The sequence below is a fragment of the Rhinoderma darwinii genome, chromosome 2 (assembly GCF_050947455.1).
Source record: "Rhinoderma darwinii isolate aRhiDar2 chromosome 2, aRhiDar2.hap1, whole genome shotgun sequence".
In the NCBI taxonomy this organism is placed as follows: Eukaryota; Metazoa; Chordata; class Amphibia; order Anura; family Rhinodermatidae; genus Rhinoderma; species Rhinoderma darwinii.
This window is the reverse complement of record NC_134688.1, coordinates 181173321-181192743: the sequence shown is the minus strand read 5'-3', so window position 1 is coordinate 181192743 and position 19423 is coordinate 181173321. Positions and strand designations below refer to the sequence as shown.

At 40.3% G+C, this 19423-nt stretch overlaps 2 protein-coding genes across 3 annotated transcripts in view; one reads left to right on the top strand and one right to left on the bottom strand.

Moving 5' to 3' along the window:
- Positions 1–14945, bottom strand: part of GTPBP6 (GTP binding protein 6 (putative)) — a 25606-nt gene extending 10661 nt beyond the window's left edge. For both annotated transcript variants that reach the window (XM_075852561.1, XM_075852562.1), the window contains exons 1-5: positions 14492–14945; positions 5457–5594; positions 4176–4246; positions 1552–1682; positions 161–231 (exon numbers count right to left, since the gene is read on the bottom strand). In XM_075852561.1, coding sequence (XP_075708676.1) covers positions 161–231; positions 1552–1682; positions 4176–4246; positions 5457–5594; positions 14492–14873 — 793 coding nt within the window. In that variant the 5' untranslated portion in view covers positions 14874–14945. The remainder of the gene's footprint in view (positions 1–160; positions 232–1551; positions 1683–4175; positions 4247–5456; positions 5595–14491) is intronic.
- MRPL43 (mitochondrial ribosomal protein L43) lies at positions 14660–19423 on the top strand. Its single transcript, XM_075852563.1, has 3 exons — positions 14660–15195; positions 16408–16514; positions 19052–19423. The coding sequence occupies exons 1-3, from the start codon at positions 15065–15067 to the stop codon at positions 19279–19281; spliced, it is 468 nt and encodes a 155-aa protein (XP_075708678.1). The 5' UTR covers positions 14660–15064; the 3' UTR covers positions 19282–19423.

The window sequence follows — 19423 nt, the reverse complement described above, 5'->3', positions numbered from 1 at the left end:
ACACAGCCTAACAGTTCTTGGAGAGCTAGAAAAAAAAAAGCTATTTATTACAAACCTATTGTTACATGCTCATAACGTATTATATATGATTTCTAAAATTCAAATATATATGGATTAGTTTATGAGTACACATTCCCTTGAGTGTGAGAATGCACATTACCTGATCCCATGATATATCGAGATCCACCGCCCTGCTGGTCCAAGTGAGCCATTTCATTTTTAACTCTAGACCTATGGAAAGCATTGACCAATGAACGAAGTTCTTCACGAAAGAAGCAACACTCAAAGACATAATACTGATCAACAGAGATTCAAAACATTTGTTCTAGCAAACATGAACTAAAATAAATCTTTAGCTCAAATTGATTACCCACCAAAATGTTGCAAAGGAAAGAGAACGAGTATTTTTACTTCAGGGTCTTTGACTTTCAAAAGCATGTGCGACAACCCGTATAAAATGACCAGATTTGTTCTCATTTGGTTTTCCCCTAATTTTTTAACAACCTGAGACAGGAGGATAACAAATAGATTTGTATTTATAGGCAGATGCTTTTATTTTATGGGGGAAATAACATTGTACATTCTCTTTTATAAAGGCTACCACAAACAATTACAATTTATAGGGAAGGGGTAATGAATTTTTTTTTTATCAGATTGCTTTTAGTATTATATTACAATAAATGTTATTTATTTGTGTTCTACTTTTTTTCCTTACTCTTACTTTTCTATGGGGGCTGCCGGTTTTTTTCTCCATCTCTGTATGTGTCGATTAACGACACATACAGAGATGGAATATGGCACATACAACCCCATAGAGAATGCGAACGGGTGCCGTTCCATTCTCTATAGCGGACGCAGTCTGTGTGGGAATGGCACTTGCGCCGCTCGCACACAGACCAAAACAAAGCTCGTTTGCAGAGCGAAATCTGGCGCCATTTTCATGTGGACCAGAAGACGCGGCTGGACAGCAAGATGACGACTTCCGGCCATATGTTCAAGGAAGCGAAGGCGCAAGGAATAGGAGCGGAGGCGGCAGGAGCAGGTAAGTTATGTTCGTGTATGTGATGTGTGTATTAGGTTTGTGTTATACTGTCTGCTGAGCACTGTATCTAATCCTCCTACACTGTGCAGTCACTCAGTAAATGGCGGCACACAGTGTAGGAGGTTTGAAGATTCAAACCCCTCCTTCTCCTGGCACTAGCCAGAATAAGGGAGGGGGGATTGTGTGAGGACACTAGGGAGTGTGTCTATCCCAAATTTGGAGCATAAAACAATGAGGTTGCTTTACCACATTGACCATGCTGCAATTTTGGGAACTGCCCCCTCTAGTGCCCAGCACATGGAAATGTTATAAATTAGAATCTAATTTATAATATTTCCTGACTTGTGAAAAAATTAAAACAATGTGTAATCACTCAAATAATAATTGTTTAACTAAAAAATAAATAAATCAATTTCTAGCGACACATTCCCTTTAAATCGCATCTGCAGAATAGGAAAAATAGAAAAACCAAGAGCATTAAAAGGGCATTACATTTGGCGTCTCCATACCTCAGCAGTGGAAGTTCAGCCAGTGCAATCTGTAATTTGGCTTCTTTTGTGCGTGCATTGTATCGAAAAATACTTAGGACAACACTATATCTGTCATAGACTTTCACTCCCCAGGCTGCTTCCAGTTCCTTCTGTACAATAGAAGCAAACAATGTCACAATAAAGATTGGTATAAAAAAAATAATTAAAAAAAGAAAATGTATTTACAATTTAAAAGGTCTTCTCAGAAAAAAATAAAAAAACTCTGTTTCCCTGGCAAAAAGACAGAAACCTTGTTCTGTGCAAGGGGTTGTCTAGACTGTACAACCTCTTTAACCCATTAAGGACCATTGGAATTTTTTGTTTTTGCCCCACTGCATCCCTTGAGCAATATTTTTATGTCTGTGTATGGTGCAAGATGAGGTGTAGTTTTTTTTAGACATTATTTTGGTGTACGTAATGTATACATTAATGTTTAATTAAGATAATTTTTTTATATCCGTGGAATGCATGAGGGAAAAAAAAAAAGCTATTTAGTCAGTTTTGTTTTTTTAAGTCATTTAGAATTTACCTCAGTTGACAAAATAACTTTACGAGGATAGCCAATTTGTAGAAGTATTTTACGGTTTAATAATTAATAATAATTCCGTACTGATTCATTCATTTCTGTGGGCCACGAACACCGACAGATTTACGGGTAAGCGTCTGGGCCGTAGAAATGACCCACAAAAAATAGTACATGTCCTATTTTTTGCATTTACGGACCGTGCTCCTACACTTTATAATGTGAGCAAATGCAGGTGACAGTTCGTGGCCCGCCCGCAAATTATTCACTGAACGTAAATACTTCATGGACGTGTGCATGAGGCCTTATTCTGGACAGCTTCTTTGTTAGGCCTCAGACTGCCAATATAAAACCGTGAGCCGCAGCTTTACAAGACCCCTCCCTTTTCTACACAGCGATCAATGCGGATTGCAGTGCTGAAAGGTTAAATGGCTGGGATTTGAGTTTTCTCCATTGCAGGCCGTTCGTTCTCGAGTGCGGCTGTCAATTATTGCTATCCTTCAGCAGGTGATCCATACATTCATCATTCCAAACATGTACGTTAAGATGTTGTCTGAAGTGGAACCTTCCCGCAACGGACATGTACCCGACTGTGAGAAGGGGGGTTAAACAATCTTTCCCTTTTCTTAACCTGTTAACGCCGAAGGACGGATATATCCGTCCTCTGCAGCTGCTAGTTCGCGCAGGAGGACGAATATATCCGTCCTGTGATCGCGTGGGTACTGACAGTATACACACGCGATCAGCGAAAGGAGCACGGCTGTTATACACAGCCTGGCTACTGCTGCAACTGCCGGAATCGAAGCGCACTCCGATTCCGGCAGTTTAACCCATTAAATGCCGCTGTCAATAGCGACATCTAATGTGTTTGACAGAGGGAGGGAGCTCCCTCGGTCACCCCATCGGCGCTCCCGCAAAGAAATCGCGGGGTGCCGTCGGGTTTCCATGGCAGCCGGGGGCCTAACAAAGACCCCCAGGTCTGCCTTCAGCAAATGCCTGTTAGGCGATGCCTGAGGCATGACCTAATAGATTGCCTGTCAGTTTTACACTGACAGGCAATAATGCTTTGGTATACTAAGTATACCAAAGCATTATATATGCGATCAGCAGATCGCATAGTGAAGTCCCCTGGTGGGAGTTAAAAAAAAAAAAAAAAATGTAAAAGCAGTTAAATAAAGTTTGTGAAAAATAAAATAAATTTACAGTCAAAATCAAATAAAACTACTTTTTTTGCCCAAAAAGTGGTTTTATTTAGTAAAAGTGCCAAAACAAATAACATACACATATATGGTATCCCCGCGATCGTAACAACTTGAACAATAAAATGAACACATTAATTAAAAGGCCGGATCAACGGCATCCAAAAAAAACAATGGCAAAATTCTCTCTTTTCTCCCATAAAAAATGTAATAAAAAAGTTAACCGATAAGTTCTATGTACCCCAAAATAGTACTAATGAAAACTACACATTAGCCCGCAAAAATTAAGCCCACATACGGCCACATTGATGGAAAAAAAACAAAACGGCTCTTGGAATGCGGCGATACAAAAACAAGTAATTTTTTTCTAAAAGGGTTTTTGTTGTGCAAACGTAGGAAAACATAAAACCTTTACATATTTGATATCCCCTTAATTGTGCCGACCCATACAATAAAGTTAACATGTTATTTACGCTGCATAGTAAACGGCGTAAATTTAGAATGTGCAAATCAATGCTGGAATAGCTGCTTATATTCAATTCTCTCCTAAAATAAAGTTAATCGATATATAAGCATATAAATGGTATAATTACAAAATACAACTCGTCCCGCAAAGAAAAAAGCCCTTATACGGCTAGGTCGACGGAATAAAAAAAAAGTTACAACTCTTGGAATATGACCGTGAGAAAACAAAAAATAATCCTTGGTCATTAACGCGCAAAATGGCCTGGTAATTAAGGGGTTAAAGCAGAGAATACATATGATCTTTATTGTGCCAGTGGATGGGGTTAAGAACGGAGATGCCTCCCTGATTATTGGTCTCAGAGAGACATTTTGCTGCGTACAATCAGCTTGGTAGTGATCTTACAGTTCGATATTACCTCACTCGATGAAGAAAGTCTTTCAACGTTCAAGAAAACGGCTGTGAGCTGCGGAAGACCTTTAATGATTTCTGTAAGAGATAGCAAATGTAATAAATATATAATAGACAACATTTCGTAATGACATGTGGATATACCAGAAAAGTATAAGACTGGAATTACCCTTTAAAGAGGCTCTGTCACCACATTATAAGTGCCCTATGTCCTACATAAGGAGATCGGCGCTATAATGTAGGTGACAGGAGTGCTTTTTATTTAAAAAAAGATCTATTTTTACCACTTTATTAGCGATTTTAGATTTATGCTAATGAGTTGCTTAATGCCCAAGTGGGCGTGTTTTTACTTTAGACCAAGTGGGCGTTGTACAGAGGAGTGTATGACGCTGACCAATCGGCGTCATGCACTCCTCTCCATTCATTTACTCAGCGCATAGGTATCCTGCTAGATCCTTCTGTGCTGTCTTATACTAACACATTAACAATACTGAAGTGTTTAGACAGTGAATAGACATTCCACGGGATGTCTATTCACAATCTCTGCACTTCGTTACTGTTTCTATGGTAGTTACAGCAGAGGAAGCGTGATCTCGTTGTAACCTGTCATTTACAGCGAGCTCTCGCGAGATCACGCTTCCTCTGCTGTAACTACCACAGACAGAGTAATGAAGTGCAGAGATTGTGAATAGACATCCCGTGGAATGTCTATTCACTGTCTAAACACTTCAGTATTGTTAATGTGTTAGTATAAGACAGCACATAAGGATCTAGCAGGATACCTATGCGCTGAGTAAATGAATGGAGAGGAGTGCATGAGGCTGATTGGTCAGCGTCATACACTCCTCTGTACAACGCCCACTAGGTCTAAAGTAAGAATACGCCGACTTGGGCATTAAGCAACTCATTAGCATAAATCTAAAATCGCTAAGTAGTAAAAATAGATAGTTTTTTTTAAATAAAAAGCATTACTGTCACCTACATTATAGCGCCGATCTCCTTATGTAGGACACTTATAATGTGGTGACAGAGCCTCTTTAAGCCCCCCACTACATGACAACTTAAGAAATGTAATCACTGTTGTAGGTTGGTTGCTAAACTCGCACACATTTCCAGTTGCTCAACTTAATTGAATGGGAACCTTGTAACATCACATATTTTTGCAGACGCTCAAGGTGCCATTTTTATATGTAGTTGGTAAAAAGTTGCGAACTCTCTCCCACTTAGTGCAAACCAAAATATGATGAAATAAAAGTAACGGTATAGAATACACTATTTTAGACAGTACCTGTAAGAATCTGAAAATTTCCTTTGCCAAAAATGAATTTATTATCAGGTGTTTTTGTAGACATGATTAACTTATCCTGAACCGTCCAGTTTGGAATGCTCTCTACAAGAGCAACAGCCTCAGCGACCTGCAACGCAGCTGGAAGAAAGAAAAAAATATAGAATATTGAGAACAAAAAGCAGAGGTCCCTCCCTATCTTCCCACATCTGTGTTGGGGCTTCCATTTATAACCACAAATCTTAACAATCGCCGACGGACCCCATTGACTTACAATGAGGTGCATTAGGCTTTCGTTGTTTTAAAGACACTGCCAACAGGCTCAGAAAAGAACCTCGAATGGCAGCGTGAACATAGCCTAAGGATCTGGCACAGCGTTATTCTGTTATGAATAGAAGATACCACGCAAATGTAAACAGATCCTAAGCTCAAATACCACATTTGGACATAAAGTGTTATTATTGAGGCTGTGAAGGATGATTTATTTGCTTATATTCTCTGTATGAAATTACATTGTGAATTATCAAGCAGGATGCCGAATTACTAAGATATGTAATATGTGAAAGTGATGATAATGTTTAAATGATTTAGTTTCGTGCAGCAGCCATCTTGTCTGGAGTTCCCATCTTGGTTCTTTTGTAGTGAATAGGAAAGTCATTGTTCCTTTAATACAAGTAATGTTGATTTCGTATGTTTTATCTTTGACCTTGGTTCCCATGTGAAGTTGGATAGGGAGTGAGATGGGGGGATGGCAAGTATGCGTGAGGGAAGGTCTCCCCCATCTCCACGAGGACATTCTGTCCAAAAGAGAGATAAGACACTTGTAAACATAATGTGTGAAGAATTATAATGATGTATCTGGGATGTATTTTATTGTATGCTTTTTACTGAATAACAAATACTGTTACATTGTCTCTGATTGGTTAACCTCAAGCCGACACCCCTTCTGAATTTCAGTTTAACAGTTTGAGTTTGGTAATAAATCCTTCAGATGAGAATTTTGAACATTTCAGCGTGTCTGTGTGTTTTCTTCTCGTCTCTCGATATATATCGGTGAAATATCCTAATTAGGATTCTGACTAATGGAGTCTGGCCTTGAGAGTCTGTTGGGACTCGTATAAATTTCAGTCTAATATATTTTGAGCGATGGATTTCCACGACAGTAATGGTGCCGATAAAACCCAGGAAGATTGCACGTCTGATAAGCTGTCACTGGAGAGGTCTGGCTTTGCATCTGTGAATTACAAAAAACCGCGGTAGGTAAGGAGCTTATTCTTACACCATTCACACATGTATTGCGTAAGCCTTGGAATCCAGCTGTCAGAACGTCACTTCTATGGACGAGACTCCTTAGTCAGTGGGTTGCAAGATGGATCCAAAAAGGTATGTTGAAGCTTTTTGTGTGATGAAGGATTGCAGGTGTGTACGTGATCTTAAACTGTTGATATGAAAGACATGAGAGAATTTTTGCCAGCAAATACATAGTTAACCAGGAAAAATTGTGAGAAGCCTTTGGAATGCAGTGACGTAGCGCATGGCAGAGAGAAGTCGTAACTCACATGTGAAGTATTTGAAATGCAAAGAGTTGTTTTGGACTGTGAGGAAAAAACAAAACTTCTGCTTGCTGCTTTGTTGTAGCGTTATTTGTTATTTAGTTGTGTAAAATTGTTGAGGATTAATAGTTGTTCTGTTACCCGTTTGTCTGGGATTATAGTTGGGAGGTACTGACTGTTTGTAGGTGAGATAGTTGTGAGTAATATCCTGTAGTACCACAGGGGCTTCAATGGTTAAGTCCTGATAATGTAGAATCCAGTGCAAGGAGAAGCAATTGTGTCTATATTGAATTTGCACTAAATACCATTACCCAGTGCAACAGGGAAAACTTTGAATACTGTATTAGAAAATCATTTATATTTTCCTGGCTCATTGCCAAACAGTGATATTGTGTGTAAGGGTCCATAAACCAGTTGTATGCATTGCCAGACTGGCATAAGGTGGGAATCAGTACAGACTGATTTCTAGCACATGATAATCCGGCATATACACTTCGATGTAAAATAACATCCAAGTAATTAAGTCTGTAGTAGTATAACATCAGACCGCTGGATTGAATACCGTTGTAATATAACATCCTGTATTCATTGAATGACCCTGACACTTATCCCAGGTGCCACCTGTGTTGTAGTAGTAATTACAGTGAAGAACATTGGTATTGGCTCAGACCCATAGCCCGTAAAGAAATTATCACCAACATAGATAACAGCCCCCTAAACTACAACCCACAGAGTGAACGGCTGAGCGGGGAGGATAATATATATATGTTACCAAATATAATTTGCATGTGAAACCATTGCAAAGTGCTAGAGGAAAGAGTTTGGGATATATGTTACATCATGGGCTCTATGAACTGAAAGACACCCCCCGGCAGCAAGTGTTCTGCATAAGTGAAGTGACCAACTCCTGCTTGAATCAATGGAGGTTCATGAATGTCGATTGTGTTGAAGAATTTGCTCTTGTAATTGTTGATTGGCAGCATTTTGTCTGTTCTTGATGTTCAATACAGTGAGGGATCAGAGGATCCTGCTGCTAGAATGTCTGGAGGAACGACTTTTGATATCGTATTGGTAAGACAGTCTACGAGATAGACTGGTCTGAGATATCTGTCGGCAAACGTGGCCTGTTTGCCTGGAGGTGGGGGATTTACCGGAAATCACCCTACTGCTCTCCGACCATGGGGTCAGGAGGAAGTTGGACAAAGATGCTTTGGGGAACTGGTCCCGGCCAACATTAGAATGAGCAAAAGGAGCTGGGGCTTTAATTATAAAGTATGTGAAGGCAAAATAACACACTGAAAAAAAAAAAAAAAATTGTTGAATAGGCTGGCAGCCGTAAGAAGGATGTTTGCATGTGATAAAGACAATGGTTTGTGGAAAGTTGAGAAAGGGAGTGGAGTGGCAAGGACAAGGCATAAGTTAAAAGGACAAAGCAGGTGATTACAGGTGGTTACAAGTAAGATGATGTGAGAAAGAACAATTTAAATACAGGTGTAAATTTTCATTGGAAGAGTGAAGAAAACGGAGCAGCCCGGTACATTGCAGTGACTAACGTGGGTCAGAACGGGGGGAGTGTAATGTGAACATGTGTGATGTGATGAGACATCTGTGTGATGTGTGCAATGTAACATGTGTGATGTGATGAGACATCTGTGTGATGTGTGTAATGTAACATGTCTGAAGTTTGAAACTAATGGCCACAATAAAAGCAGAACTATATTGTATGTTTCCTATTTTTAACAGCAGTAATGTCTAAAAATGTTAGTGTTTTGTGTATGGGGTTAAAATCAGTTCTACTTTTTTTTTCATTTTTTTATGGAACGTGTTTTATTTTCGCGCAGCGCAGTCGTCTGTAACTACACCAAGCGAGAAAAATATTACAGCCGGCTGGATCTGTTTGTAAAAAGATAAAAGTTATACTGCAGATTAATGTGTTATAATGTGATAAGATTTAATGTTGGAATGTTTTAATGTTAATTCAAATGTATTAAACTACAGATATTGTGAGACACGGGGTCTTGAAAATGTATGTGCCCCCTCTGTTCCCTATTCTTATGTACAGCTTATTGGTTTGCAGTAATTAATATTACCAGATATATTATTTTCTGTGTTATTGAATAACTAATTACATTTGTCTTGTTTTTTGTTGTTGTTGTTTTCACACATGAGGCGCGTGCTATGGGGCTGCCTAAATGTTATTTTTTAAAAATGTGAGATGTTTTACAGGTAAATGGTTGCAGGTCATTTTAAAGATAAAATGTATTTTTGTCAGGAGAAAGTAATCTTTTTTGTTCCAGGCTGTTGTGTATTACAGGGGGTTAAACTAGTGCCCCCCCCCCCTCCCCCCAGATAGAGTGTCTAATTTCATTATGTTGATATGTAGTTTTGAACCCTGCTACATTATTTTCGCAGAGTCCAAATAGGAGGGAATGTTGAAGGGACTGATTGGTAGTTTTTGTTTTTTTTGTTCTCCTTTTTTTTACAGGCAATTTTATAACCCCTTCACAGCCAGAGGGAGCTATGCCAAGCACTGCCCTATCCCAGTGGCTGAGAAAGGGTTGAAGATTTCCCAATGTTGAAGGGACTGATCAGGTAGTTTTGTTTTGTGTTTTATTTTGTTTTGAATTAATGAATTTGGTTCTAGGAGATCTACAAAATGTGTATGAGTTTCAAGGAGTAACCCAGATTAAATGTGTATGACAGTAACTTATATTTTGAGGTTTTTCTGTGTAGATGGTTCCAGATCCCCCCTCCAGCCAATTTACACAGGAGGCCGAGGTGACGTCACTCACAGATGAGTCTTTACAGATTTAGATGGGGAGAAGGCAAAACAAAAAAATTGTTTGAATATTGTTTATTTTATGCCAGATTTCAGTAACATAATTTGTTTGTTTTTGTATTAATCAGGTATTTACAGGACCTGGTGGGTGGGATTTACAAGTGTTCTGGATCATCAGATAAATGTGGAATAATGAAACTCCACCCTTTTGAAATGTTCTCTCTATATGTGACATGGGTTTCCAATGTAAATTTGTAATGTAGACATACTTTATCATATACAGCATGTGTAGAACAGGATACGAGGCACAAGGTAAATTACCCAGAAACCACTCTCACCTTCTTGTTCATCTCAAGGAGCGGAGTTGGAGGTGCTCGCTGAGGCTTGTAACCTGGCAGAAGGTAAGACGGCCGACATATACACTGACTCTAGGTACGCTTTTGGCATCGCCCACAATTATGGGCCCATTGGTAGTAGGAACTTTATTGGATCATTGGGTAAGCCAATTGAGAGAGCAAGAGAAAACAGAACTGACAACAAGGGTATAGTCAGCCAGGTGTCAGTAAATTGGCTTGTCCCTGGATACAATAATGCAAGCACTAGGTTTGTAGCAGCCTGCATGATGTGCACATGGCATGACATAGGTAAAACAGCAAAGGTACCTGTGAAAAGTGCAGCCCGGCCAGATTAACAGTCCCAGCGACTGCAGAACATACAACTACCCGAGGTAGAAGTGTATGACGCGGTGCTCGTGTGTGTAGACCTGTTCTCAGGGGGGGCTTGAAGCCCGGCCTGTATTTTCCCCACTGCAGACGTTGTGTGTAAGTGACAGGGGAATAGTGGTTTATCCCAAGTATTGACCTGATGTTTGTACAATACGATATCAGCAGTTCTCCAGATGTTATTCCAAAGTTAGTTTGTTTAATAATTGTATTTAAGAAGTGTTGTGGGAATATTAAATACTGAAGTTAAGTTTTATGTAAAGTTCTGGATCAGCCTTAGCATTGGACTATTAGAGTCATGCGTCAGATAAAAGGTACAGAAGTGGAATATTCCCATTTGAAAACATTTTTAGTTATTTGTTTTTTGTCGTTGTTATTGTGAAAGGAAAATTCTGTGCAGTGTTTGTGTGTGTGTGTGTGTATGTGTATATATATATATATATATATAAAGAAGAAAAATGAGTTTGCATGTATAATTTCTAGTTATTGCTCAATGTGAACGTTTGATGTAAAGATGTTATTTGTTAATGTTTTTCTTCAAATTAATTATTTGATTAAGATCAATTAATGTTTATACAATGAAAAAGTTTGTTCTCCACAGGAAGAGTCCAACTGGGAGCGGAAGGCGTGAGAACCAGATTCTAACAGAATGTGGACGGATAAGGGAACGTGAATCGGTAAGACCCAAGGCACTCTTGATGGCTTTTGCATTGATGGTGTATGACCTCACATAGGCCCCAAGACTGCAAGGATCGATTTGGTAAGATCTAATTGGTATGTCCCAGGCTTTACAGCTGTTGCTGCTAAATTCTGTTAGAGCTGTTTGATTTGCCTACAGAACAGTCCTGGCAGACCGGTGCCAACCTTATCATACCCGCCTCCCACGAAGAGAACAGACCTTGAGAGGCCTCCCCATGCAATACAAATTAGAGTAAGAAAAATTGGTTTGTGACATTTGTCAGATAAACATGTGGAATCTGTGTATATTTTGGTGAGCTGGAGATGTTCCAGGCAATCAGCTCAGATCAAGGTACAAATCCTGCTGGAAAGCGTGACACCAAGTGCATATGAAATGTACCCAATAATTACACATCTTCTAGGTGCCCTGTCCATTGGAACAGAGAAGTTTTTTTTCTTATATAAAAGGTGTTTGTTTGTTTGATTTAGTTTAAGGGCCTGACATTGTTATTGTATGTACTTAGAACAACTTTTATAGTACGTAGATGTTATCACCAGATTAGTAACAATTGACAAGGGTTGGGGTTCCCCAGCAAGTGCCATTAAACATGAACTAAAAGATTTTTAATACAATGAACTCCATTACTGAGGTGCGGCAGGCGCAGCCGGAGCCAGTACAATGCGTTTGTCATGAACTGACGGCAGTGTCACAATTCCAAGCAGCCGCCCAGACAAGTAAGAAGACAGCTGAGCGGAGGGTTTGTGGGGTCACAATAACACCCCACTAATCCGCCTACGTGGGATCTCACACCAGGCTCACAGCATGAGGTGTTGTGTATAGCCCGGTGACGTAAACTAAAAGAGACGGTGTCTGACAGATGAAAAGGACCAAATCAAGTCCTGATGACATCAGCAAAGTTCCAAGTAAGGACCAAAGACCTGAGTGAATCCATCAGCAGTATCAAGTGCAGAAGACAGGAGAAGAAGAGGACGATGATGTACATGACTTGTCAATACACTGGTGGGACCCCATACCCTAACCGGACATTGGTGATGGCATCATATTAGTTGTGGCCCTATTGATATATTGTTTGAGTTTCATAATCATAATATATATAATTTCTGTAATTTAATATGAGAAAAAGGGAGGTTTGTGAAGGATGATTTATTTGCTTATATTCTCTGTATGAAATTACATTGTGAATTATCAAGCAGGATGCCGAATTACTAAGATATGTAATATGTGAAAGTGATGATAATGTTTAAATGATTTAGTTTCGTGCAGCAGCCATCTTGTCTGGAGTTCCCATCTTGGTTCTTTTGTAGTGAATAGGAAAGTCATTGTTCCTTTAATACAAGTAATGTTGATTTCGTATGTTTTATCTTTGACCTTGGTTCCCATGTGAAGTTGGATAGGGAGTGAGATGGGGGGATGGCAAGTATGCGTGAGGGAAGGTCTCCCCCATCTCCACGAGGACATTCTGTCCAAAAGAGAGATAAGACACTTGTAAACATAATGTGTGAAGAATTATAATGATGTATCTGGGATGTATTTTATTGTATGCTTTTTACTGAATAACAAATACTGTTACATTGTCTCTGATTGGTTAACCTCAAGCCGACACCCCTTCTGAATTTCAGTTTAACAGTTTGAGTTTGGTAATAAATCCTTCAGATGAGAATTTTGAACATTTCAGCGTGTCTGTGTGTTTTCTTCTCGTCTCTCGATATATATCGGTGAAATATCCTAATTAGGATTCTGACTAATGGAGTCTGGCCTTGAGAGTCTGTTGGGACTCGTATAAATTTCAGTCTAATATATTTTGAGCGATGGATTTCCACGACAAGGCAGATTATGGAAACAGAAACGAAACATTCTGCCAAAAAAATTGTTAAAGAGGCTCTGTCACCAGTTTGTTAATTCCCTTTTAGGCCTCATGCACACAAACGTATTTTTTTACTCCCGTAAATACGGGTCCAGTGTTACCCGTATTCCACCTGTATTTACGGACCCGTTTTCTCTGCACTAATCGGCAGCCCCTTCTCTCTATCAGTGCTGGATAGAGAGAAGGGGCTGCCGTTAAGTGCCGAGAAAATGGGTCCGTAAATACGGGTGGAATACTGCTGACAACGGACCCGTATTTACGGGCACGGGTAAATACTGGTGGAATACGGGTCGAATACGTGTGACAAAGGACCCGTATTTACGCCACTATTAACGGGAGGAAAAAAATAAGTTTGTGTGAATGGGGCCTTAAAGTGTAACTAAACTTTCAGAAAACTTCTGACATGTCATAGCGACATGTTAGAAGTTTTGATCGATGGGAATCTGAGCACTGAGACCCCTACCAAATCGCTAAAACGAAGTTGCAGAAGCTCTCAGGCGAGTCGCTTAGTTTCTGATCGGCGAAAACCGAGCAATTGGTGCATAGGCTCAATAGAAAGTCTATGAGTCTGTACACCAAGGGCTCGTCTGTGAGAAAAGCCAATCAGAAACTAAGCAGCTCAGCCTCTGCCACTTCGATTCAGCGATCGGTGGGGGTTTCAGAAGTTTTGATCGGTGAGGATCTGAGCACTGACATGTCAGAAATTTTTTGAAAGTTTAGTTACCCTTAAAGATCTCTGCTTGCTGTCACTCTCAAAGGCTGAAAATCTCTCCTGGTCATGTGATGCTCACACTCGTGGCTCGTTCCAGAACTCTTTTTACAAGCCGTGCACCTGTGTGAGCAGAACATGACCGATCGTTGAATGACTGCCAGCAAAGATCTTGGAACTGTAAGGAAATAAAACACAAGAATATTAACAAGACACAGAACTTTTCATTGCTGAAACCAGAATACCCTAGTGTATATTCACATGCGGCAGATTTCTGCGACCGAAAACCAATTCCATTCAAGTGAATGGGGATGTTGCTGCTGCAGGTACATGAATTACTGCAACACATCTACCACATGTGAATATACCCCTAAAGTGTCCCTCCAGTTATACTCTCTGGCCTGAAGGACCAACAACTGTGGAGGGCTGGAAAAGTTTTCATGGAAACCATACAACGCCCAGAGAGTATCGTTCACAGGTCCAATTCTAATTAGTTGGACCCATGCACGATACTCTCCGGCTTTCGTACAGATGCCATGCCAACTGTACCATCCAGCGAGCAGGAGAGCCTTGCCCGTTAGAGTATAACTGGAAGCACGCTGAGGTTCACGTTTCTACAAGTGAAAAATGGGTACAGATCATACATAAAACTCTATGACCCTCTCCGCCATATAAACCAGTGTTTCAGCACCATACACAAGTGTGCGTTACCAGTGGTGCTGTGCTGCTTCTTTGCGCCCCACTTTACATCTGGGTGCACTATAAAGATCTTTTGTATCCCTTGAAGGGGCGGGGCATAAGAGGCTAAGATATCTTCGACGTCATCCTCATCATATTCGTCGTCCATGTCCTCGTCCGTGGAGGTCCAGCCTCCGTCGCTTCCATGCCACCCCCCAGGTCTCTTAGCACTGCAGTGGGTAATGCCGCTCCACAGGCACCGCGGTCTTAGAGCATGAAGCACGTCTCTGCTAAGGGGAAGGAGGGGGCGCCTGAGAGAGTGCGGGACATATAACCCGGCATGGACTCCTTTCAAGACGGCGACATTGTGGGAATGACACCAGACAAGAGCTCTGAGTGCCCGGGGGAGTAGCATCCTCTCTGGCACCGGGTCACATAACCTCAGAGAGCTGCAACTTAGCTACTTAGGGGCGTGTCCAGTAAACTCCACCCCTTCCCTTCCAGGCCGGTCATGTGACAGTGATGTCATATCTCCTCTAGTCGATTGCTCTGTAGTGGAGCGTGGTGGGTCACCCCTGGCAAGGAGCAGGTCAGCGGGTGTTGAGGATGACAGCCAGGGGTTCTCCAAGCCGCTTCCTGCAGAGTGTGCTGCATAATGGAGTGGGCAGATATGTGTGCCAGCTCAAGCGGCTCACCCTGATCTTCAGTAAGGACGCGCAGCCCTCCCGGGGAGCCAGGTACAGCTGATCTCCATGTTATATCTGTTTACAGAAGAGGTTTCATGCTTTTTCGTCTTTCTGCGTCTTTGTGATAAAGTCTGTGTTTCAATTCAAGACCCCATCCACACCTAGCAGAAAAATCCTGCACAGTGGAGACTTTTAACCCCTTGGAGACCAGACCAATTTGTTTTTTCACTTTCGTTTTTTCCTCCCTGCATTCCAAAATCCATATCCTCTTTCTTTTTTTTTTGTCGACATAGCCACATGAGGGTTTGTTTTTTGTGGGACAAGTTTGTAGTTTTTCATGGCACTATTTATTGTACCACATAATGTAATGGGAAGCTGACATTTTTTTATTTGTAGGGTGACCGAGGAAAAAAACAGCAATTTTGTTTCTACGGCATCCATCAGGCAGTAAAAACTACATGTGCACCTTATTCTACAGGTTGATACGATTACAGTCTATACCAAATTTATATGTTTTGTTTTATCACTAAAAGAAAAAAATAATAATAGTTTTGTGTCGCCGTATTCTGAGATTTTCTGTCAATTTAGCGATGTGAAGGCTTAATTTTTGCGGGGCGATCTGTAGTTTTCACTGATACCATCTTGGGGTATATGCAACTTTTTTTTATTTTTTTGAGAGCTAAGGTGAGCAAAAACAGCCATTTGCATGTTTTTATATATTTTTTTTTATTTTACGGATGTGGCGATACTAGTAATGTTAACTTTTTTTTTTTTTTTTTTTTTAACATTGCTTTAGGGAAAAAAATGGAAAAAGGTTTTTGTTTTGAACTTTGAATACTTTTTTGTGAAAATTAAAAAAAAACCTATTTAACTGTTTTTTTAACTTTCTTTATTAATCCTCCTAGGGGACTTGAACCTGTGATCATTGGATCGCTTGCATGGTATACTGCAATACTAATTTATTGCGGTATATCGTGATACCGACAGTCTCCTTTGAGGCTGCTATTCTGTGACCGGAACCATCTGTTTCCGACATGCCACTGTATAACATCCGGTGCCGGGAGTCAGCCAGAACAGCTGATCGGTCCGGGTGTCAGACGCCCATTGATCACATACCGATGACCTATACCGTGCCCAAATTATTCATTGTAATAACTATCTCTATGGCACTAGAAATGACCGCTTCCAACCGATGAAATTTTACTGTCTATGCATTACATCTGGAAATGACCATGACTTATTTGTTTATCCATTTATTTTCAGGGAATTTATTGAAGAGAAAGTAGTCGACTTTGCCAAGCAGAATCCTGGCATTGTTGTTTATATCAGTCCCAAGCCATGCAGAGTGCCCAAACTGGTGGGGGAATATTGTAAGTATCTGGATACTGCACACGTATTTTATTTTCTATTATGGATCTCGATTTGCCATATAGAAGTCAATTCAGGCTAATATGCTGGTATATGGATCTGTGATGCCTTCATTGTCCTGTATGCAAATTTTAAGGATTTTTCTGGTCTCTACAGCTAACATTTCTTTTTCTCAAAAATATTTTAAGTGTCTTATGGTCACTTTATCTACCTCTATCCATAGAATATCAGGTCGTTTGAGTCAAGCCAAAGTGGTGCCAGGGTAGAATGATTTGACGCCTGTCTTGTGTTCCAGGCCGTCTTTAGACATTGCTTGTTTTATTTGTGCTCTGTAGCTGCTTTCCTGATCACCACTAGCACCTAATAAAAAGGGTGCTGCGTACCTCATTCATCATGATGAGGTTGCACTGTACTTGGTGCTAGTGGGTTGTAGGCCTCATTCACACTTGCGTACTTGATTAGTTTGCATTCCTTTTTATTTCACCAATATCTGAATGTTTCTGTGTTTAGGTTACACTTCTGCATTTGGCTCTAACACCTTACAGTCGCAGCCATTTTTTGCTTTGTCAAACTTTGATTTTTGTTTGCCGTTCTCCAAGAGCCATAACTTTTCCATTGACGAAGCTGTAGGGGGGCTTGTTTTTTTTGTGGGACGAGTTATAGTTTTTCACATCATTTATTCTACCATATAATATACTGAAAAAGAAAACTTTGTGGGGTGGAATAGAAAAAAAAACCAGTGACTCTTCTATTGTGTTTTAGGTTGTGTTTTTACAGCATTCACCATGCATGTTCACTTTATTCTGCGGGTCAATGCGATTATGGCGATACTGAAGATATATATAGATAGAGCTGTGTGAAGGCATATTATTATTTTTTTTTGTGGGGCAAGCTGTAGTTTTCAATGGTACCATTTTGAAGTGTGACTTTTTGATCGTTTTTTTTTTTTTTTTTGGTGAGGTGATTTAAAAAAAACAGCAATTCTGGCGGTTTTAATTTTGAATAGTTTTTTTATGCTGCTCACATTGAAGGATAAATGTAATAGTTTGGACTTTTACTTAAATTTTTTTTACATTAGGGAAATAATGGGAAAAGCTTTATTTTGAATTTGTAAGACATGCAATTGATTGAGAGGTTGAATTGATGGACCTTTTTAGCCTATGTACTGTAACTATGTGAATGTGTTGTTTTTTTTTCCTATGTATGTAAAAACTTTAACTAGTTTTTGAAATTTATTTTTTCTAGTCCCTCTATGGGACTTGAACAAGTGATTGTCGAGGTGTCGATTGTAACATACAGTCTTTGGGTATGGAGCGTGCTCCGTTCGTGAGCCTGTTCCTGATTTACCCTTTCCGGCCTTGACGTACACGTACGTCAAATGTTGGGAGAGTTATAAAAAAATTAAATAAATAATGAATGGAAAACACTGATCAAACCACGCAAGTGTGAATGAGATCTTAGACGGAGACTTGATGTTTTGCAGACAACAGCCAAAGCTGTAATTGGCTTTACTGTAGGAGCATGATTGCCAGTGTAGGCCATGAAGGCAAACTGTATTATGCTTTTTATTGAGGGGGGATCTTCCCTGTGTAAATATGGGGGCTGCAGGATAAGGGATCTAAATAGTTGCCATATAAAACTGCGTATCAAACCCTGTAATGGCTGTATTTTCGTCTGAGGAAATGGGATTGGCATTCAATGGTAAATAAAAGGAGAAATAACCCCCGATTTAAGTATAATGGAAAAATAAAATCATAAACTGGTTACTGCCAAGTTAAAATGAGATGTACTCTTATTTCTGACAACTCCACATTTAGACCTCCTTCAATACAGCGCTATTAAAATTAGGCCCCCTTCACATCCCGTTTGTGCCCGAAGTTTATGATAAACCGAAAAAGAGTGACTGGCATCACAAAGCTCTTGACATCACTGTCCAGATATTGACAGTGACGTCCGAGGCTTCTGCCGACTGGGACTATTGCATCGCAAAGCTCTTGACGTCACTATCCACAAATGGACCGTGACATCAAGGGCTTCCACAGGGCCAGAGTCCCCAGCCAGATCACTTTCGATACTCTGGGAAGCGGCTCTGGCATTGTAAAGCTCTTGGCATCAGGATCTGTATATGGAAAGTGACATCAAGGGCTTCCCCTGGATCGGAGCCCTGGCCAGAGCGCTTTTGTCCCTCTGGCTGGGGATTCCATTATTGTAGCTCCTGACGTGACTGTTCATATATGGAGAGTATCGTCGGGAACTTCCCTCGGCACGGAGCTCCAGGTTGCGCTCTGCCTGGGGCGGTTCAGGCGACGTATCCCACTGTATGCCTATACAGTTCGATAAGTTGCAGCCTTTCATCAGAGGAATACGTCAGGAGTCCTCCCGTCGTATACCTCCAACAGAGACCGGGTCTATTCACACGATGTGCTTAAATCGTGGCATTATAAGATGCCACATTTTCCTACATTTTTCATTGCTCTAAAAAAAAAATATTACTCGTATATAATATTTTACATACTGTATCTCTGTCTTTTGCCTCCAGTGAATGGAAGCATCAGAGAAGAAGCCATCAACAGCAAGACTGCAGAGGAAATAGCACAGCTCATACAGAAAATGGCCAGCCAGTCTGGTCTGGATATCATCCGTATTCGCAAACCCTACCACACAGACAACCCAAGCATTCAGGGACAGTGGCACCCTTTTACCAACAAGCCAACCTCTATTAATATCCAGTCTTTTGGTGCTGTCGGCCAACAGAAGGGCTCTTTGTGAAAGGCTGAATTCCATAAATCACCGCTTTCTACTAGATAAATTGTGATCTTTTATTCTGTAACCTCATTCCAAACAAAGAGGATTCATTTACTTTAGGTCGGGACTTTTCACGGTGAAAATTAAATTGCTTTTGATAAATGTT